The sequence below is a fragment of the Oncorhynchus nerka genome, linkage group LG8 (assembly GCF_034236695.1).
Source record: "Oncorhynchus nerka isolate Pitt River linkage group LG8, Oner_Uvic_2.0, whole genome shotgun sequence".
Taxonomy (NCBI): domain Eukaryota; kingdom Metazoa; phylum Chordata; class Actinopteri; order Salmoniformes; family Salmonidae; genus Oncorhynchus; species Oncorhynchus nerka.
In genome coordinates, this window is record NC_088403.1 from 36,058,530 (window position 1) to 36,081,311 (window position 22,782).

The following is a 22,782-nucleotide window of genomic DNA, read 5'->3' on the forward strand; positions in this document are numbered from 1 at the left end:
GAGTGCAATGAGAGGCAGGTGGTTAGAGCGTTGGACAATTGAATCACTAAGCTGACAAAATAAAAATCTGTCGTTCTGCCCCTGAACAATGCAGTTAACCCACCGTTCCTAGGCAGTCATTGAAAATAAGAATGTGTTCTTAACGGACTTGCCTAGTTAAATGAAAGGTGTTAAAATCTAATTCGGCCAAATCGGTGTCCAAAAAAAACGATTTCCGATTGTTATGAAAACTTGAAATCGGCCCTAATTAAATCGGCCATTCCGATTAATCGGTCGACATCTAACCTTGACCAACTTGTTATTTTTAGAGGGTGAGGGATCTGGTATGAACAAACATCTAAACTCTAAAACATGATACAGACAACGGCAAATTTGTTCTTCACGGTTGTTTTATTGTTGTTCACAACATGGCTACAACGCCGACGGTGGCGTCTACCTCCAAGAATGGACGATGCCAGAGGTGGAAGAACAAAAAAAATATATATACTATTTGCCAGAGTCCCACGCGACCTGTCACAACTCTCCTTCCCTGGTAATAGAGAACAGTAAAACTCCAGCCAACATGTTTAAAAAGGTCAAAGGTGACGCCAAATCTCCCAGCATTCCCTTCAACCATTTCCTAAATGCCTCCACAAAGCAGTGGTGACCATTTTGTGAAGGGCCTCGTGGGTTTGCTATTTATTTTTCTATATGGCACCGACAGCAAGACCATGTTAAAGTTCTAAAGACACATCCATGAAAATAAATCATTTCTCAATTTAAAAACGTACAAGTCTTTTTTTGATGCATTATGATTAGCAACCAGGCACATCCTTTGTTTTTTTCCCCCCCTTCCCTTCACTTGTTCTTTTTGAAGATGGATCCTGTAGAAATCCAACTGACGCAGAACTAATCCCATTTCTTTGAGTCGGTGAATTCTCCCTCCTCGGACATGCCCCCCTGCCCCGCCCCCTTTCAACCCTCGTGCCACCTGTTACTGTGGTGACAGTGAGGCAGGGGAGCGAGAGGGCTCGGAAGGGGGGCGTCTTCTCACACAGCCAAAGGCGCATTTCGTTTGCGGGTTCACCCTGTCACTCCAATCCTTGCGATGCGTCTTGATTGGCTTTCCACAGTGCCAAGTCCCGCCCATCTGTCCAGTAGGAGATCCCTTTAGATTCTCGTCTGCTGCGGTCTTCAGCCTCTTTGCCGTCACCTCTGAATGTTTGCCAAAATATTTAACCTGAGGAAGAAAAACTTTTAAATGACAAGAAATCAATGGAGATGTTACTGACACTTGCCAACCTAAATACGATCAGATATTTTTTTGGAACCATCTAAAAGACATGGGGTGAGATGAGTCTGCAGATCCCAGTGCGGGGGCTGTTTAGGTTTCTGTGTTGATGCCTAACCTGGTGTTCTGGCAGAGCTCTTTGGGCGTGGCTATCGGAACAATCTGGTGAACTCCCGGATAGCCCAGCACACCTGCTTACACTCCTCCGCACTGGAGAAAGAGGGGAAGAGCGAGAAAAGGGCAACGTTATTAATGTGGTGCATTTACATGGTAAAGGTTATTTCAAATGAAATAGGTAATTCAACACATTCAGGCTCGCCATTTATTCAAGGTCACTTTAAATGAATCTGAAATGAACCCACGTCGAGCATGCAGGGTCTCTCACAAGACTCGAACTGTGAACTCAAGGTGCTCCCTGAGAATTACTATCTAGCGGTCATCTGTCTGAAGCTCCCATTCCCTCAGAGAGACCGCATGTGAGGGAGGGTAGAGCGCTGGAAAACTGGGGAAGGGATGCTTCTAGGCGAGCCTGAACGTGTGGCAGGGAATCCATGAGGTTTCCCTACTCCGGTTTTCCAGCGTTCCACTGCTGCAGGAGCAGCTTGTTTGAGCATGCCTAGTGACACATGAGCTCTTCCCAGAGTCAGAACATAAACAGCTAGCTGTTTTCCAGTGGGAAAATGCAAAGTTTCACCTGACATAACTCCTGAACCTATAAGAACACGTGGCTAGTTAGATCATTTCTGGCAGAAAAGAATGCACCAGATTCCACTTGAGAAGCATGGAAGGGGCGTGGCTGTGATATGCTCACCTGGTGACCTGCTTGTGGAAGTCTGTGAGCTGTTTGTGTGTGACGGTCACCGCCCCGCCTGACGTCTCCTTAGGAAGCCCCTTCAGCGCGTTCTCCAGCCAGCGGCAGAACGTCTAGAAAACATATCTGCAACGTTAAACATCAAACACACATCAGGAGGCAATGCAATGGTAGTACTACAACACTTTCTCACAAGGGAAAGTGCTGTCATGCCCATGTCATTGGAAGTGTGTGTAAATATGAATTGTGGTCCCTGTTGAAAGATGTTCTCTTAGCGCCATCTTGTGGTATGACAGCGAGCACCTGTCGAAGACTGTGTATGTGTACATCTACTTTCAACTGCATATGTATTATACAAGTACTGTCAGGAGTGGTAGAGCTAAGAGCGTGTGTCAATATACATGTGACTCACCGGCCTGTCGAACACCATGATCTCCCAGAGCACCTCAGCCACATCGGGGAGTGTGTAAGGTGGCAGGCAGAAGCAGCATGTGTGCATGAGCTGGGTGACCAACTGCTGCCCGTGCTGCCCCATGGCCTGGCCTATTAGCTGCTTCCGCAGCTCAAAGTCATCCTCGTGCTGCAACGAAAAAAGAAAAAAAAAAACATGTGACAATCTGACTGACATATTGTTGTTATTCAGAGGAGACTTTTGGTTGATGGTCAGACAGTGAATCCCCATGTTTGAGGGGGTCAGTTTGAGCAAGGCGAGGCACAGATTTGCTCATCTTGATGACAAAGAATAATTTGGGATATAAATGTATTTGTAGATCAGTGATTCTGCGCAGTCTGCAACAGAGACAAACAAATATTGACTGTTGAAATAGATTTGACTTTGTTGGGGCTGACTCACGTCGTTGCTGACGCCCGTGTGGATGAGGTCTCTGACGAACTTCATGACACTGCAGTTGGCGTCCCGGTGGTCCAGTGTGGTGGCCGCGATAGCACACTGGATGATGTGGACAATGATGCCACTGCTGAGCAGGGTGACGGGACTACGCTGGACAAACCTGCAGAGAGAAGAAGCAAGAGAGAATCTTCTTTATAACCTAAATGCTGCTGTAAAACAAGTATGCCTGTGTCAGGTCCCCAGCAATGGTTATTTTTCATTCTTGCCCCTCAGACAAAGCCCATTGAGTTTACATTTAAAAGTGAACTTATTATTTCGAGGGAGAGGAGCAACTGCTTGAACTGTGTTCCAGTTGCTCATACCTGGTGGCGAGTCTGAAGAGGTCATCTACTGTGTCTGGGTGGTTACGGAGACCGTTGGGCTGCTCCAACAGCTGGAAGGTGGGCATACACAGAGCCTACGGGGAGCGAGAAGGGACAAAGTCCGTTCAAAACCAATAGAACAAACCAGAGTTCAACTGCCACTCCAGTGAACTACAAGTACCTATGAAAGTGGTGTGTTTGTCCTACCTGTAGCATGTCTAGTAGACCTTGTCTGCAGCCTTCCTCCATGCCGTACTCATCCACCAGGATGCTGCCCAGATAAAGGAAGCAGGAGTGGGGATACACCTGATACACACTGACCATCTGAAACACCACACATTTAACATCTTTACACCTAGTGCACTGACCATCAGAAACACCACACATTTAACATCTTTACACCTGGTACACACACTGACAAGGGCCTGACATTATCTTTTATGACTGAATTTTTACCTGTCCGAAAGCTCAAGTCTGAAAATTGGTGTCTGAAAATTGTGTTGTGTGATGCAAGGAACCACTTTACCAATAACATTCATTATTATCACTGGTATTGACAATGGAATGCTGCTGGTCTCTGATCCCATGTATTATATCTCCTGCCGTTGTGCATCGAGTAAGGCACTTCACCCCCCCCCCTCCCCTAAGTAAAATACTGCACAGATAGGCTACTGTATATAAAACACATGGTCAGTCAACCCTCCATCTGGAGAACTACTGGGAGTACAGGCTTTTTAGCCAACCCTGCTCAAGCAACAGTCAGCTGAGCAAGGTGATGTGTTAGAGCAGGGCTGGAGCAAAATCCTGCACACCCAGTAGCTCACCTGGACGAGGGTTGTCCACCCTGCAACATTACAACTAGGGATGCACGATATAAAACAACAAAAATATTTATTTTTTTTAAATCGGCGAACATAACGGAAGATATTAGCTAAAAATACCAACATTGGTATCAGCCCGATGTTTAGTAACGTCGATGTGCAAAACCGATGTCAAAGCTGACCGCATTAGTAATAAAGCATTATTTGTTCGACCGCAACTTCTGGGGTAGCTAGCTTTAGCTTGGTACCTAGCTAGCACCAAAACAACCAGCCTGAAAACAATGACGAGTAGAAACCAGTCATTTTCATTATTCTTAGTAATGATTTAGGAATCCTTGTAAGTATTTGCTAGGTTGCCACTTGTTCACCTATTGAAATTGAACTTCAGTTCATGAAAATAAATAGCTAGCCAGCTCCTTAACCCCGTTGCCCAAAGCTAACATAAGCAGCCAGCTAGCTTCATCTGGCTAGTGAGGCTCGACCGGACCGGGTTGTGAAGCCACAATAAGGATTAGGCACAATAGTGGAATTTGCGGTTTGCCTTTTAATAAAAGTACCCATTTGAAAGTGATGCAAAATGTTACAATTGGTGGAATCCTGCCATATTTAGACTAGATCATGCTAAACAAGGTTGGAATGTGAAATCAGTCTACTCAATACCCAAGATAAGTTTCCCCCAACGTCTTCCTCAGAGTTATCAGACTCCAAAACATACACACAGTATTGTTTTTCCTCTGGAATAGTGTTCAATACACATAGGTTGACAATAAATGTGGCTCAATTCACAGTAGTTTGAGTCCCACAATAAGAGCTACGACGCTAATGTTCTCTGGGTGTCAATTAGTAGACTGATACCTATGGATTGTGGGTCAAATTACATGGGGTAAGGCTGTACAGGGAAATAAGTATGCCTCCAATGCAATTCTAAAGTCTAATACATCCAGTGTGATTTCAGATTTGTCAAATTAACAAATGGTATTTTGTTGATTTTATTATAACATTCCAACCTCGTTTCGCATGATCTATTCAATAATGGCATAATTCTACTATCCATTTGCATCACTGTCAATGTCATACTTTTATTTTGAAGGCTAACTGCAAAGTCCACTATTGTGGCTAGCTTCACAAAGATGGGTCCGACCCCCATTAATCAAATAACGGTCTTATAAATTAGGGTTATTTTAGATGACACCTAGCTAGATCGCTAGCTAACTAACGCTACTGAAACAGATGTCGTTTTTCTATGTTTGCATCCATCAGCTAGCTAGCACTGTAGGTAAGTTACGTATCGATGAATCGTTGTGACATATGAAATAAGAGAGTGGTAGAGTAATCAATGTGTAATAACTACGTTTTAAAAAAGTATGAATGTGTTAAATGTGATGCAGTCATATTACATTTACATTTAAGTCATTTAGCAGACGCTCTTATCCAGAGCGACTTACAAATTGGTGCGTTCACCTTAAGATATTCAGGTCCTGACTGGTCAAAAGTGTTATTTGACACATATCTTTTATGACACGCAAAGACCCAAAACGGCGTTCCATAGAAATCCTGGTTGAGAATGAAACAACTGAACGAAACAGCACAGCAAGTAGGTGAGAGAAATAGGTTTTGATTAGTTTTTACTGGTAATGGGGACATATGTAAATGCCGACAATATAACTTTTTTGGTCCGTATGGTGTGTGACCTTTAACTAGGCAAGTCAGTTAAGAACAAATTCTTATTTTATTATTTACAATGATGGCCAAACCCGGACAACGCTGGGCCAATTTTGTGCCGCCATATATGGGACTCCCAATTACAGCCTCTCGCACTGAGATGCAGTTCCTTAGACCACTGTGTCAAAGTGTGTGTGCGAACTATTTAACTGTACTAGAATGCATAAAAGGCCTCTAAAAATCTCTTTTGGGCAAGGAAAATATCGTAATCTGCCAAAAATGTAATTTTGGTGTATCACTAATTACAACCAAATACTTCTGTCTTTATAAAATAATTTCACTCATTTAATGAACCAGGGATTAAAATGATTAAGGTGGGCGAGGTAGCCTGCTAAAAAGTTTCTATTTGTAAGGTTAAAATATTCAGTGTTCAGGGTAGATCATTACAGCAAAGGAGTTACTTGTCAATTGGGCTATTCTAAGAATATTTGTTAACATTGTCAGAATTACATGGCCAGTATTGAATAGAGGAGAATCCTAGCCAATTGAGCGCTGTAGAGATGGTTTTACAACCGGAGTATGAAGTATCAGTTTCATCAACTGCACACCCATATCAAAATGTGTGTTGGCCATTTGCGGCAATACACAAGTTCCTGTGGAAAGTTATTTTAGTTGGTCGGACATGACATTTAATGCATACTAACAGTTAACTAACGAGACAAATTCAAAGCAGTGTAGTTTGGCTGGTTATCTAGTTAGTCTTTTGCATATCATTATTTTGCAAATGTACTTCAGTCTCGCTCTCCCTCCCTCTGGAAACTGGCACACAGCTGATGCACAGGATTCTTATTGTTGACCAAAAATGTGCTATAACTGGGAAATAGCTTACTAGCAATTATCGTCAACAAAATGTGCAAACGCGGATCCCTTTGACCTCAAAAACACATCTTGAGACTACATGATTGAAAGACCACTTTGCCTATGTGATAGAATTACATATTTACCCGATTTGTTTGATATTAATAGTTAACGATGATATACTTAACTATAGTAAGACATTTCTGTTCTTTTAAATGTTGATTTTCTGTAAAGGGATGGTTTCCACTAACTTCATGCAGTTAATATGGGAGTATGGTAAGGGAAATGGGTTTTGCTAGAGATTGCTTGAGCTGACAATGACTTGGTGATAAAAACCTAAAGCCGGCATTCCATAGACGAGATGTGGTGTGTGTAACCCAGATAGAGATCTGGGAAACTAAGCCGGGTTGGGGGTTCAAATTAAAATAAAAACTGTGCGGATGACCACAGGATAAATCCAAAGTGGCTAATGGTGCCCCCAACCTTTTTTGGGAGGGGTGGAACCAGCCATGACCAAGCATCTTTAGTATATAAAAAAAACTTCTTTAAAGTTTAGGCTGCTCAGCCCAACAGTCACGAGTGTTGGGTTGACTAGTCTCATTGTAATAATTCAACAAAATTAAATAAAGATGATTGTTTGAAGAAATAAAGTCTCTCTCAGTATGAATTTCCACGACACCTGTCAGTGCAGGCCTACAATAATTATACTGTATTCCGATGCGCTCTGCAGAGATTGGGAGTGAGCAAAACATCGCATCCGGAGGACACTGATCTAATTATGAGCAAAGTAACCTAAATATGACTAGCCCCGGGCAAGCAGACAAGCGTTAATGTTATGCTGACCATCTGAAACACACACTGTTAAGACCTATATTAGGGTCAAAAAATGTCCAGTAACTTTCCACAGAAATCTAGATTCAAGAGGGAATAATCAGGAAACAAGGGATTCTGTCAACCCAGGAGTTTTGAAAAGTTACCGGAATTTTGCAACCCTATACTGTACATTCAGCCTAACTTTGTCATAAGTCACCAGCTGCCTGCCCTGGGCTCAACAAGCACCCAGTGGCGATAGACATTGTATACACAAATAACAGACACGCCAACAAAGATCAACCCATCTGCATATGGGGCGTATTATGACCCAAACACAGGAACACGCACCTGTGTGACGAGTGGCTGTAGTAGAGAGGCAGAGCCCTTGCCCACGCAGCGCACAGCGAACCGCAGGCAGCGACAGCAGCGTTCCACAATGCGGTTATCAGCCTGGTGTGTGTTTAGAGTCTGTGACAGGACCGGCCAGATCTACAGAGAACCAAGGAAACACCAAATATAGGTTTAGCATGAGAAACTGTAGGAATGTCTGTACGCAATCATGGCCTCAAATTTAAATTACAATCTGAAAAGGAGAAAAGCACCAAGGTAGTTGAGCACCAAAATAGTTCCATTAAAACAACTTAGTCCAATTAATGTGTTGAACAACGCAGGTTGTATGCAAATGGTAGCTTCGTCCAAATACAACAACAAAAAAGCTCAAATGTAGAGGGTGGAAAAAAAAAAAAAACTGCCAGTTGCTTTACCTCCTGGATGACTTTCTGACATGGGTGTGTTTGTCCATTCTCTACAATGGGGTTTGTGTGTCTGGGGGGGGAGAAAATAAACATTAAGGCAAACATTTCTGCTTAAAATATTAATCAGCCCAAATCATATCAGTATAGCTACATTAGACAGTTCGTGGCCTGTGCAACCAGGATATGTATATATAGCACAATGCGTTATAAATGAGTTGAGTGTACCGGAAGATTACTGCTAGTCTGTCCAGCCAGACAGTGGGGTCAGCGGCTTTCCCATTGCTGGGGTCCTGAGAGAGAAGCTGAAGATAGGAGACAAATAAGCAAAACTGTTGGTATCACACAAATACCGAATCCACAAAACTACTACTATTGTAGTGGGTTACACACAACCTACAACCAAACTTGCACATAAACAAATGGCAGAAAAACACCTTTTTGAGGGCCATGACCTGCACAGCACACAGGTCACTCAAACACTCAGCAATCTTCTCCAGGGGCAGACGAGCCAGGACCAGGGCTGTACCTGTATTGCAAAACAACCAGCATTACCATGGTGACAGAGCAACACCACTCGTTTAATACAAATCAAACTCATTAGGTAATCAAATCAAAACTGGACCCAGTCCAGAGAGAACAAGTTGCTGAAAGAAATGGACTAGCAAGTGAGACAGAAATGAATAAAAACAAGAGATTGAAAGTGAGAGATGGAATAGAGAAGGAGTGGAGCAGAGAAAGAAAGAACGACAGACCAAAGTAGTGGAAAGAGAGGCATGGTATAAATGCCTGGACTACATTCATTTTGGAGAATCTCTTATACAAATGGGTTAAAGTTATGTATAATAGTAAATAATGGCCACTTCTCATAAAGTATAAAAATTGTCAAAAGGAGTTAAAACACGTGTCAACTATTGCCATTAGAGGTCGATCGATTAATTGGAATGGCCGATTAATTAGGGCCGATTTCAAGTTTTCATAACAATCGGAAATCGGTATTTTTGGGCGCCAATTAAAATATACACACACACCTTTATTTAACTAGGCAAGTCAGTTAAAAACACATTCTTATTTTCAATGACAACCTAGGAACGGTGGGTTAACTGCCTTGTTCAGGGGCAGAACGACAGATTTTCACCTTGTCAGCTCGGGGGATCCATCTTGCAACCTTACAGTTAACTGGTCCAAAGCAATAACGACCTGCCTCTCTCTCTCGTTGCACTCCACAAGGAGACTGCCTGTTACACGAATGCAGTAAGCCAAGGTAAGTTGCTAGCTAGCATTAAACTTATCTTATAAAAAACAATCATAATCACTAGTTATGGTTGATGATATTAATAGATATTATCTAGCGTGTCCTGCGTTGCATATAATCTGACTAAGCATACAAGTATCTAAGTATCTGACTGAGCATGGTAGGCAGAAGCAGGCACGTAAACATTCATTCAAACAGCACTTCCGTGCGTTTTGCCAGCAGCTCTTCGTTGTGCGTCAAAAGCATTGCGCGGTTTATGACTTCAAGCCTATCAACTACCGAGATGAGGCTGGTGTAACCGAAGTGAAATTTACATTTAAGTCATTTAGCAGACGCTCTTATCCAGAGCGACTTACAAATTGGTGCGTTCACCTTAAGACATCCAGTGGAACAGCCACTTTACAATAGTGTATCTAAATCTTTTAAGGGGGGTGAGAAGGATTACTTTATCCTATCCTAGGTATTCCTGAAAGAGGTGGGGTTTCAGGTGTCTCCGGAAGGTGGTGATTGACTCCGCTGTCCTGGCGTCGTGAGGGAGTTTGTTCCACCATTGGGGGTATAAATGTAGAAATAGATAGATAGATAGATAGGTAGAATAGGTAGAAATGGCTAGTTAGCGCGCGCTAATAGCGTTTCAAAAGTCACTCGCTCTGGGCCTTCTAGTAGTTGTTCCCCTTGCTCTGCATGGGTAACGCTGCTTCGATGGTGGCTGTTGTCGTTGTGTTGCTGGTTCGAGCCCAGGGAGGAGCGAGGAGAGGGACGGAAGCTATACTGTTATACTGGCAATACTAAAGTGCCTATAAGAACATCCAATAGTCAAAGGTATATGAAATACAAATGGTAGAGAGGGAAATAGTCCTATAATAACTACAACCTACTTATGGCCCTGCCTACACAACTTTCTAACAATGTTTTATTCTACTTTATTTGGAATGGGCCTATACATATAATGATTATGAATTCGGAGGGCAGAAATGACTAAATATTAAAGCATTAGACCTCTCACTTAAATGCTTCAAATCATACAAAAACTATACATATATCCAAACTGGTTCTCTAGCAGATTAGTAAGAATGGCTCACCTAGTATTCAAGAATGGCCTTTTTCTCTTCATTCAGATTACAACCTCTCACTTTTGGTTATTTTTAACACAAGACATAGAAAACTGTTGGCAATTTCAGTTTAATCCACCAGAAGAGACAGAACAAATATTATCATTAAATTCCAATACACTAATTGATTAAAAAAGTGTTTTTGGAGAAAAATAATTAAAAATGTATAATCTTCTAAATTATATAAATATGACTGGTGGAGTTCTCACACTGGCAGTTAACAAAAACATATGGAAATGTCTGCTCTAACCAAAATCACAACCAACGGATTGCAGCATTACTGCACAAAAGGAGGAGTCAAGTGGAAGAAGGTAAGGAACTTGTCTTTTGTCCCTACATGAAGACCAAAATCATTTACAGCTGCGCCATACAGGTTGACAAAGTAGTCAGGAGATTTGCGATGTACCGATTCCCTGGCACATGGTTAGTGAACTGATAGACAAAACGACACCAGATTAAAAACATAGAATTTCAATTATATAAAATTCTTGCGATAGTGCGCACACACACACAGTACCAGTCAAAAGTTTACACCTATTCATTCCAGGGTTATTTTTACTATTTTCTACACAGTGTAGAATAATAGTGAAGACAACATATGGACTCATGTTTTAACCAAGAAAGTGTGAAACCAAAATATATCTTATATTTGAGAATCTTCAAAGTAGCCAACCTTTGCCTTGATGACAGCTTTGTACACTTGGAATTCTCTCAACCAGCTTCATGAAGTCGTCACCTGGAATGCATTTCAATTAACAGGTGTGCCTTCTTAATGCGTTTGAGCCCATCAGTTGTGTTGTGACAAGGTATGGCTGGTATACAGAAGATAACTCTATTTGGTAAAAGACCAAGTCCACATTATGGCAAAAGACCAAGTCCATATTATGGCAAGAACAGTGCAAATAAGCAAAGAGAAATAGTCCATCATTACTTTAAGACACGAAGGTCAGTCAATCCAGAACATTATGAACTTTTAAATGTTTCTTCAAGTGCAGTCGCAAAAACCATCAAGCACTATGATGAAACTTGCTCTCGTGAGAACCACCACAGGAAAGGAAGACCCAGAGTTACCTGTACTGCAGAGGATAAGTTCATTAGAGTTACCAGCATCAGAAAATGCAGCCCATATAAATGCTTCAGAGTTCAGAAAAGACTGCATGAATCAGGCCTTCACGGTCAAATTGCTGCAAAGAAACCACTACTAAAGGACACCAAAAATAAGAGACTTGCTTGGGCCAAAATACACAAGCAACGGATTAGACTGGTGGAAAACTGTCCTTTGGTCTGATGAGACAAGATGATCTCTGCATGTGTAGTTCCCACCGTAAAGCATGGATGTGTGATGGTGCTTTGCTGGTGACACTGTCAGTGATTTATTAAGAATTCAAGGCACACAACCAGCATGGCTACCAAAGCATTTTGCAGCGATAAGCCATCCCATCTGGTTTGCGCTTAGTGGGACTATCATTTGTCTTTCCACAGGACAATGACCCAACACACCTCCAGGCTGTGTAAGGGCTATTTGACCAAGAGTGATGGAGTGCTGCATCAGATGACCTGGCCTCCACAATCACCCAACCTCAACCCAATTGAGATGGTTTGGGATGAGTTGGACTGCAGAGTGAAAGAAAAGCAGCCAACAAGTGCTTAGCATGTGTGGGAACTCCTTCAAGACTGTTGGAAATGCCTTCCAGGTGAAGCTGGTTGAGAGAATGCCAAGAGTGTGCAAAACTGCCAAGGCAAAGGGTGGCTGGCTCCTTTGAAGAATCTCAAATATAAAATATATTTTGATTTGTTTAACACTTTTGGTTACTACACGATTCCATGTGTTACTTCATAGTTTTTACATTTTCACTATTATTCTACAATGTAAAAAAAAGTACAAATAAAGAAAAATGCTTGAATAAATAGTTGTGTCCAAACTTTTTGACTGGTACTCTGTGTAAAACAAAAACACACGAGATACAACCATCCCAGCTCTGCAGACTCGACTGTGAAGAACCAATCATTAGATCACTTGTTTTGGTACTGCCCATATGTACTGTTGCTTGTTTTTGGTCGCAGGTTCAGGAATGGCTGAAAGCTCCAGGTAAATGTTGGAATCTAACTCCACAAATTTTATAAGTCAGTCAAATCGATCAATAACACTCTTAGCAAAGGTTTTTTAACTTTAAATTTACAATCTGTAGAAATTACAAGAATATAAAGTTTCAAAACATTTGTGAAACACCAGTGGAAAAATATATGGCAGCTAGAAATCAAAACTAGATGGTCTTCAGAGATAGATGGGAGGGGTTGAGAGTAGTTGAAGGATGGGACTAAAATAAACAAAAGATAAGTCATGTAAAATATAATTGTGTCTGTAAAATATATATAGTATTTATGAGCTGGAAGTGGAAGCATAAATATTTTGGTCCATTAGTTTACTCCAATTAGTGGAGGGGTAGTAGGTTTAGGGGGAAAATAATAAACATCAAAATAAAAAAGTGGGATTGAAAATGCAGACGACACTGATAGAAGCCACAATCTGCCATATTAAAACTGATCTACCCCATAAAAAGTGTCAAAAATAAGGGTGGCATAACGTTACCTTTGAGGAGGCCTACGGCGGCTTCGGTGGTCAGGGCAAAGGAGTCGAGGGCACGGGCGATGTCCAGCAGGCCCTGGAAGTGCTGGGCCATGTGGTCCCGGCACACAGAGCAGATGTTATGGATCGCCTTGGCCGCCACGGAAGCCAGGGTCTTCTCCCTCAGGCCCTTCATCAGGTAGTTCAGCACGGGGTCTGTGACAGAGCGGGGCTAAGGTCATACACACATCCAGAGTATACAACCAAGAGGGGCACAGGCAGAGGTGTAACAAAACAGAGTGACACAGGCATTTGACACAGGACGGAAAAAGGAATGGAAAACGGTGAAAAATGACAAGGAAACAGACGTGCTCAAAAGTAGAGTTATACACACTAACACACAGATGAAGATGAACCTCCAAATTGATTAACTCAATCACTCAAGTCCCAGGCTAAGCAATTGACTGTAACATGACCACTGAACCTACCTAGGAACCGCGGGTTGCGGTCAACGACCTCGCTCATCTCCCCCACCAGCTCAATGCTGGTGTAGCGCACGGCGATATGGACAGTCTCTGGCAGCAGCACCACCTGCTCTAACACCTCTGTCAGGGTGGGGTTGTTCTCACTGACAAGGGGAAAGCATTAACACGTTATACATTACGCACAAATTAAAGATTGAAACATTACAAACACCCTGGGGGGGATATACAAATCTACAGCAGTTGTACACATTCTACACAGTGGGGAAGGGATTTAGTCATTATTCATTCTATTAATGAGGAATGACGTGCAGAGGACACTCACGGGTCTACACTCTTGGCGATGGCGGCCATGATGAAGAGAACAGCCTCGGTCACCTCCCAGGGAGGGTTGCCTTCTTTTAGAGTGGAGTACAACTGAGAGAGGGAGGAAGAGGAAAAACAGGAGAAGGCAGTCGGTATATCTTGTCATCTAAATGGCATCATTTGAACTTGCAATTTCCAAAACGTTGCTACCTGGGAGAAACATTCCATGGAGCCCACAAGGAAAATGACATCCTTCACAAGATCAGACACCCTCATCCTGAACTCCCCAAAGTCATCTGTATCTTCTGGGATGCCCTCCTGTGGATCAACACAAAAGTGGAGACCATGAGTGAAGGATACTCTACTACCAAAGCCAAATGATGTACTGAAGTACTTGGTAATACGTGCACATGGTTAAGGGATTCTGCACATGGTTAAGGGATTCTACAATCAACATAAGCAGAGTATTGGGGAGTATGGTTAGCATCACTGGAATTGGTTAAGGACTCCTTGTCATGTGTTGGTGGTCCTTACATGGTCGGGGTCTAGTTGGCAGTGGCGGGCCAAGCCGTGCAGCAGTCTCTGGATATAGGGTCTGAAGATGCCGTGGAGGGCAGGGTCGTTGGTCTTATACAGGTTCTCTCCCAGACGATACCAGAAGTTAAAGGAAATCTCCACAACCTGAGATTCACCAGAAGAGAACACACTTGAATTTCACCCAAAACAGAGTGTGTGTGTGTGTGTGTGGGCATATCTTGTGTTGTGTACCTCATATTGGGGATGTCCTGCACAGATGAGCAGCAGCTCAAGCGTTCGCAGGTCTCCCATGCCCTGGCCTGGACTCTTGACTGTGGTCTCCAGAAACGTCTCACACAACTCAGTGAAGATCCTACAGTAATTCAACACTCTGACATAACAAGGGAGAAGGAGAGAGAGTTAAGGAAGGAGAGAGTTGTGGATCAAAGTTATCATTATTTTCTTCCACAGAGGACAGTGGGGAAGAGTCAGACGAGTTCAACATCAAGAGCAATGGAGGAAGGATAGGTTTGGGGCAGGAAGGAGTGTGGGGATTGGATAGGTGATCTTGGTGTATGTATGTAAAGGGGAGTAGTGTGTTCATACTTGTCGAGGTCCTCCCGTGCCACAGCCATATGGTAGGCCGTCTCCAGCGTGAGGACGCCCTGAAAAAGCTGCAGGGCCAGGGGCATGTGTGTGTCCACGTTCTCGATGGCGTACAGCGCTGAACACACACAGTCGGACGCAGCCTCGTGTAGGTTAGTGGACGTCTCGTCTCTTTGCTGCCAAACAGACAAAAAATAACAGTATGCCAAAGAGATGTTCGGTGGCTGAAACCCATGCATTATGCATACAAGCGATTAGCATTCTAAACCGGCATTAATTATTGCCCCGCCCCCTCCCCCATGGATGTTGCACACAAATAAGGGTTTGGAACGAATGCTGCTCTAATATTTCGAGAGACTTTGGGAGTGTTTGTCACTAGCACTGTTCATTTGTGCTTCCAAAATGCCATGAGAGAGAGTGAGAGAAAGAGACATACCAGCACTTGGAAAAGGACCATCAGGAGCTGGTTGTTGGCCATAAAGTTGCTGTCCAGGACTCCCAGGTTGAACCAGCTTCCCAGACAGCGGAACACCTTGATCAGCATCTTCTCATTGCTGCCAGACTTCTCCACACATGTCATCTAGAGACAACACACTTGCGCTAACAACACTGATCCTTATCAAAACCACAACGCTGTGTCTGAAGCTAAACGCACGAGGAAGTTCACCCAACGAAACAGGAGTCACGACAGGTGTTATTGACTCAAGGAAAATTGTTGATTGTAGGTTGAGGTAACCCCCAACACAAGCAGTATAGTTCCGTCTCTTTTCTGTTGGTTTTGGGAGGACAACTCATACATCCTTACACTTAATCCTCAAAAACATCTACAGTCTAACTTGGACATTCTGCAGAGAAAATTATACTACAAAGTGAGTGGTTCAGTTTGTCCCTCTAAGGTAGTGGTAGTAGCTGAATAGCTTTGTGATAATGAGGCTGTACATCACAGGGTTTTATAATGAGAGGATGAACCCATGGGGGGGGTCTGCTTAACCAGTAAGGGGGAGTGGTGACAGGTGCTCTAGTTCAGACCAGCTGAAATCAGGTGGGTAAAATAGGCTAGTATGTGAGTATTGGCGAGAGAAAGATGAATGGATAGTGTGCGTGTCGGCCAGAGAGAGAACTCTCACCAGTAGGGTGACCACAGTACTGGAGTAATAGGCCAGGTCCTCGATGATCTCTGTCCTGCGATTGGCTCCGATGCGTAGGGAGCGGCTGTGGACCTCCTCTGGGAGCACTGTAAGGATCTCTATCAGAAACGTCATGGAGCTGACATCATTGCTATACCTGAGAGGCAAGGAGTGGAGCAGAGACGGCAGCAGTCAGTAATGAGAAAATTAGCATGAAGGAGATGTATTTGAAGCTTAACGTCACCTCAAAAATACCAACTATTTACAATGGCGTTTGACTTTATAGAACCACCCAGTCTAATATCCTGTAACTCTGGCATTCTGTTACCCACAGGTGTGATCTGAGATGAGTGGTTGAACGGCAGGGGTCTTACTTTTCAATGAGGGTGTGGACACAGCCCTTCCAGGAGGCCATCTGTAGGGCGAGGTCTGCAATGGCCAGAGCAAGCTGAGAGAGGGAGGAGAGAAATTAGACAAGAAATCAGGAGGAACTTGTAAGGATTAGAGTATCTTAATGCCACGTAATACTGTACTTGTTAAATTGTACCACAGCTACACCCCTGTGGTGGTACATTGGGGTAAATGCTAGAGTTCTATTGCTACTGTGCCATGTGCATGGCTAAGCCTTTGGGACATTTCGATGGTCAGTGGGACATTCCTCGAGAGCATTCTAAGAGCATAAAGGCTAAGACAGAAATCCAAGTCATCCGAGAGTGTCAGTGGTCACTGACAGAGGGGGATACCGGATGGACAATAATTGGATGGAAGGAGCGTTACCCTAGGTTACATCAATGTGCGAGGAGGCCATTACCTGAGTGACGATGATGGGGGAGAGGTCTTTGAGGCTCTGTATGTGTGAGAGCAGGGAGTCTCTGAGGGCGATGTGGGTCTCTGGGGGGAGCTCAAAGAACGACGTCTGGATCTTCATCTTCATGGTCTGGGCAGCAAAGTAACAAGACTCCACGTCCTGTTTCAGCTGGAGGAGCTGGTCTGCCATCTCCCACGCGTACATCTGTGGGGAGGGGATACGGGGAGAACAGTTAGCGCCACCTTTAACTTTATTCAGACAGGAAGGTTACGGAAACAAGTCAAAAACAGGGATACTGGTGCGGAACTGCCCTGAATGAGAGATGTGCCCCTGCTACAGCGGTAAATATGAAAATCAAAGCCCATTCCAAATTAAGCAAATAAACCCACCTCCGTTTCATTGTTTAAACCATTTTCCCATGTGGCTGCACTTGTCATCCCGGGACAGTGCCGTATTTCAGGCCCTTTTCAAGTGTCACGTAATTTCTTTCTACAAAAAATGACCTTTTGTCAGTGAGATGCATCAATTAATTCAGGCTACAAGAATGTAGACCTCATGACAATCACCGACTGTTATTACACCTTTTGGTGTTTTTTAACACACGTCTCTTTCCATTTATCAAATGGGTGCACAGTGCACGATTTTAGATTTATTTATAAAAATCTAGTACTTTTTCATGTGATTTGGTTGACAATCAGAAGAAATCATGACTGGTTGTGTTCATGCCACATTAAATGGTAATACATTATTGGCATTAAAATGGCATGTCTTATCTATTAGGCCCCTAAAAATAGTCAGACATGTTACGCCGATTGTCAAAAAAAAAATCGCCACAAAAAGTAGGCTACCTGTCCATGTTCGTCCACTCCATTAACCTAGGCTATAACCCCCTAAACAGACTGGATCCACACTGAAAATACACAATCATTAGTTTGATAAAAGACCTACTCACAAAAGAGATGGAATTGTTAATACATTTAGAAAATTCCAAAGAAAAGGCAGAATAAACTAAATTGAACATCTTTATATCAAAAAGACAGATTTTGGTCTATAATCCTGGGGGGGAAAATGTCTTTCAACAAAGCAAATAGAGCCCAGTTTCAAATGATCACTGAGGATAACTGTTGCAGACTTCACATCGCACCAGCAACTTTTTATTTAAATTCTGTTATATTCATGTTTTTTGTTGTTGTCTTTTTTTAATAATAAAAATAAGTGTCTTGACTGTGATAAGGGCTCAGGGGAAAAAGTGTTGTGTCTGCTAAATTAACAATGCAAGGCTATGCAATTGCAAAGCCATAGGCTTCTACAAGTAAGCGCCACTGCTGAGGTTACTGCCTTTTTGAAGATTGTGTTCCACAATATAATCAGTTGACATTAAGGTTTCAATAACTTCACTTGCTTTTAAATGAGGAATTGTTATGATAAATTAGGCATTGTTGGCATAGTCCTACAGAAAAATGTAAACAATTTTAAAGATATTTTGTTCTCAAATGGGGAAAAATAAGGTGAGAACTCGAACAGTCACAAAAAAAGCACCTCCCAGTAAATGGATTACTCTGCTTACATTCTGAGGGTTGGGTTCCAACCTACTCAAATTATTTCAAACCACACAAACACCCAAAGGGAGTAGGCCCATTTAAAAAATGCAATAGGCCAAATCTGATATCCTCCCTATGCAACACCATCAGGTGTCTGTTGCTAGCTGCCTTCATAGAGGTTGTTGCCTTAACCAACAGTTGGTCAGCTATTAGATATTCTGGATTATGGTATAAAGTAAAACCTGGTAAAAATGTGTATGAGAATTTATATTGCAAAGTGAAACAGCCAAGCCCCTTCCCCATTTGTCCATCAGTGTCCAGTATGTCCTGGCAGCCAGGGTGAAAAAGCTGCTGACAGCACAGAGCACACACACAGTGCTCATCACTCAGATGGCTCCTACTCTCCCAATTTAGACTGTTCAGATCCAAGTGCCAGCAAACTCAGGAAGTTGCTTGTCACAAGTCTAAAATGTTTTAAAACATGTTATGCAACATTTCATTTTTTCTTAGGGAATCAACACATGGCTTTGTGAGGCCTTTCTGTGGGAACTGCATGATAGTGGGGAGAAATAGCTGTTTTGAATCCAGTTACCCTGAGGCTGTGTCTCTCAATGCAACCTGTAGGAAGGCCATCTATTATAGAAGTTATCACAATAATACGTTAAAGTTGGTAGGAATACGTAGCGGCAACATGAAGTGGGCCGTATTTCAGATAATTGATTGTCCGATGACAGACAATGATTACATTTCCTGCAGTAGTTAAGGCAGTAACCAATGAATATGCGGAAACCAGACCGACGCAGCACCAATGGAGGAAAAAAACAAAAAACAAATGCGGAAATAAAACGGCTAACGTTAACCAACAGCAAACAACTTTAAGTGGCACACCATTTACCCAACATAATCAACACAAATGGTAGTTGTTCGTGTAGCTAGCCAGGTTAACGTTCGCTGACTAACTCAAAGCAAAAGCCCCCCTGGCAATATCGTTAGCCCGCTAGCTAACTTTAGCTAGCGAGGAAACACACCCCTCTACTAAACAATTTAGCCTTATGTGGCTAAAACGGCAAGTTTGCTAGCAAGTAATGGACGCTAGCATGGTGGCCACCCTCGCCTCGCGCTCTTCCTGTGCTATGGCCGGCTAACGTAACTGTCATTAGCGCGAGCTACTGATTATGTCAAGATTGTAGTTTAGTTAACCCTAGGCAACTACATAAGCTAACTAGCAATACATGAATGTTAAACTAGTTACTGTATCTGCTGTGTGGCTAACTAGCTAGCATTGTCAAACGCCATGGATTGTTTAAGGACTAACGTTACACGCGAGAGAAAGCTAGCTTGTGTTAGCTTTATTATCTTCGTTGCACATAGGAATCCCCATAGATCTATACCCGTTTCCATTTGACAGTTACTAGCAGGCTAGTAGTGGAAAGAGCAACTGTGCGGCTAATGCTAAGTAGTTAGTTTGCTAGCTATCTACCAAACTAGCTTAACTAAGCTAACTAGATAATGCTATGCAGTTTGTTGCTAGCTAGCGTGTGAATCTATGCCCATTCATTCGTAGTTGGGTTAGCATATACAAATACATGTTTTTTATCACCATGGTATTACGCATTCTGATGCAATGTTTTGTTTTCGGCCTCACACGACCTGCCTAGCCATGTCTTGTTCTAGGCCCATTCCAAGTCCCCCCCATCTCTCGAGTTTACTTACCGATCTCTGTAGCTCCCCCAGCCACACCGAAGCTCGCTCTTTACCGGCGGGGTCCGGATCATGATAAAGAGCCTGCACAGCTTGATACACAAGTGCGACTGTCGGTTTCTCCATAGCCCTATGCTACGTTACAGTTTAGTGTAAATGTGAAGGCGCTACAGGTTCCACAGATTATGTTTAGACGGGGTAATATTTATTCGTTCCTTGTGCTCGCTGTTCCGACCGCCATCTCAATCGAACACAGGCTCCCCGTGTGTCGCCGACAAACGCCCCCGTCTAGAAATACAGATACAGGAACTAAAAGCTGTACACACTAAAAGCTTCACATATTCGAGAGACACAATGGGCGGGTCTCTTTTACTGTTATTGTAAAAACAAGAAACACCATATCAATTGAATTTAATTAATGGTTACAATGTATAACTATGTTGCTATGCGGTATGTACAAAAAAATTGTAAGAGAACCCCAATATACACTGAAAGACCGTTAGATGTCAGCAAAGCGCATGATTTACAACAGTTGTTCTCAAACTGCGGTACTAGTACCAAAAATGCCTATTAATCTGTGCTAGGAGTACCCCTGAGGGTACCTAACTGGCCAATCCACAGGGGGTATTTGGAAATATGCATAATAACATTTGCTTAACTATCAGATGGACATGAGGGGGTACTTCAGTTCAGATTGAGCGAGATGTGATTATAGTAACCAAAAAAGGTTGAAAACCACTTACAACAATCGAACCAGATAGTGGGTCATTACAGGTTTGCGTCCTCGAAGCAATTGTCAATAGTTTCCCTGCAGGAGAGTAACCTGATGCAAAGGAGACATTGGACCCCAAATTGTTCCTGGTCAGGTCACATGGTTAGAAAAACTCCTGGCAACTATTGGCATGTTTCATGGGTGTAAGTACACTACATGGCCAAAAGTATGTGGACAGCTGCTTGTCAAACATCTCATTCCAAAATCATGGGCATTAATATGGAGATGGTCCTCCCTTTGCTCCTACAACAGCCTCAACTGCGGGGACTTGCTTCCATTCAGCCACAAGAGCATTAGTGAGGTCGGGCACGGATGTTGGGTGATTAGGCCTGGCTCGCACTCAGCGTTCCAATTCATCCTGAAGGTGTTCGATGAGGTTGAGGTCAGGGCTCTGTGCAGGCCAGTTAAGTTCTCCGACAAACCATTTCTGTATGGACCTCGCTTTGTTCATGGGGTAATTGTCATGCTGAAACAGGAAATGGTTTTCTCCAAACTGTTGTCACAAAGTTGAAAGTACAGAATTGTCTAAAATATCATAGAATACTATAGCGTTAGGATTTCCATTCACTGGAACTAATGGGCCTAGTGTGAACCATGAAAAACAGCCCCAGACCATTATTCCTCCTGCACCAAATTTTACAGTTGGCACTATGCATTCAGGCAGGTAGCGTTCTCCTGGCATCAGCCAACCCAGATCGTCCGTCGGACTGCCAGATGGTGAAGCATGATTCATCACCCCAGAGAATGCGTTTCCACTGCTCCAGACGCTTGGCATTATGCATGGTGATCTACCACTTCGCGCCTGCTCCTAGACGTTTCCACTTCACAATAACAGCACTTACAGTTGACCGGGGCAGATCTAGCAGGGCAGAAATTTGACGAACTGTCTTGTTGGAAAGGTGGCGTCCTATGACGGTGCAAAGTTGAAAGTCACTGAGCTCGTCAGTAAGGCCATTCTACTGACAATGTTTGTCTATGGAGATTGCATAGCTGTGTGCTCGATTTTATACACCTGTCAGCAACGAGTGTGGCTGAAATAGCTGAATCCTCTCATTTGAAGGGGTGTCAACATACTTTTGTATATATAGAGTATCTCAAGTTTGATAATTGTTGCTTGCTCAATAAGGAGTGTTGTTTTACATTTACTATGGATGTTTAGAAGCGTGTGTGTGAAAGATTTGATTAAAGCATCACTATATTTTAAAAGAGCAACTCTTAGGTGCACTTGACTTAGCTTGCCTGGCACATCAAGAGGGTGTGGTTTACCCCTTTAGGATCATTATGCTGTTACTCCACCCTCACAAGATTACATTATTTCATAAATCCCTTTTTAAATCAGCAGTTGTCAAAAAGTGCTTTACAGATATCCAGGCTAAAACCCAAAAGAGCAAGCAATGCGGAGGCAGAAGCACAGTGGCTCGGAAAAACTCCCTAGAAAGCAGGAACCTATAAAGAAACCTAGAGAGGAACCAGGCTCCGAGGGGTGGCCAGTCCTCTTCTGGCTGTACCAGGTAGATCCCACTGGTGTCACCAACCCCCACAACTGCTAATCTAAGGGTTTTCAAAATGATGCTTTTCTATTGGCCATGATCTCACAAGAGCAGATTGGACAAGGTTCGTTCTATTCAGTTTATTTTGTGGATCACTTTTTGGAGGATACTTTTGTCACAAAACACAAAATGCAAAAGTCAAGAGTGTCATTTTAAGCAATTTTACAGCTGTTAAAACAATTCCTTTTGGGCTGCTATTACATTCTTATCTTGGCAAAATGGAAAGGAAAAGTAAAAGGGA

At 42.9% G+C, this 22,782-nt stretch overlaps 1 protein-coding gene across 1 annotated transcript; it reads right to left on the reverse strand.

Annotated features, from left to right (window-relative positions):
• Positions 1-371: 371 nt before the first annotated feature.
• Positions 372-20,502, reverse strand: LOC115133222 (transportin-3). The gene is made up of 23 exons (XM_029666217.2): positions 20,232-20,502; positions 16,981-17,181; positions 16,544-16,617; positions 16,170-16,326; positions 15,479-15,622; positions 15,043-15,218; positions 14,689-14,827; positions 14,455-14,601; positions 14,131-14,238; positions 13,940-14,031; positions 13,621-13,760; positions 13,157-13,348; positions 8,637-8,728; positions 8,428-8,504; positions 8,212-8,272; positions 7,796-7,936; positions 3,501-3,617; positions 3,294-3,388; positions 2,935-3,091; positions 2,494-2,661; positions 2,082-2,194; positions 1,389-1,480; positions 372-1,219 (listed from the first exon to the last, which is right to left on the reverse strand). Exons 1-22 carry the CDS (start codon positions 20,343-20,345, stop codon positions 1,420-1,422), a joined length of 2,766 nt encoding a protein of 921 aa, XP_029522077.1. The 5' UTR covers positions 20,346-20,502; the 3' UTR covers positions 372-1,219; positions 1,389-1,419.
• Positions 20,503-22,782: the final 2,280 nt, after the last annotated feature.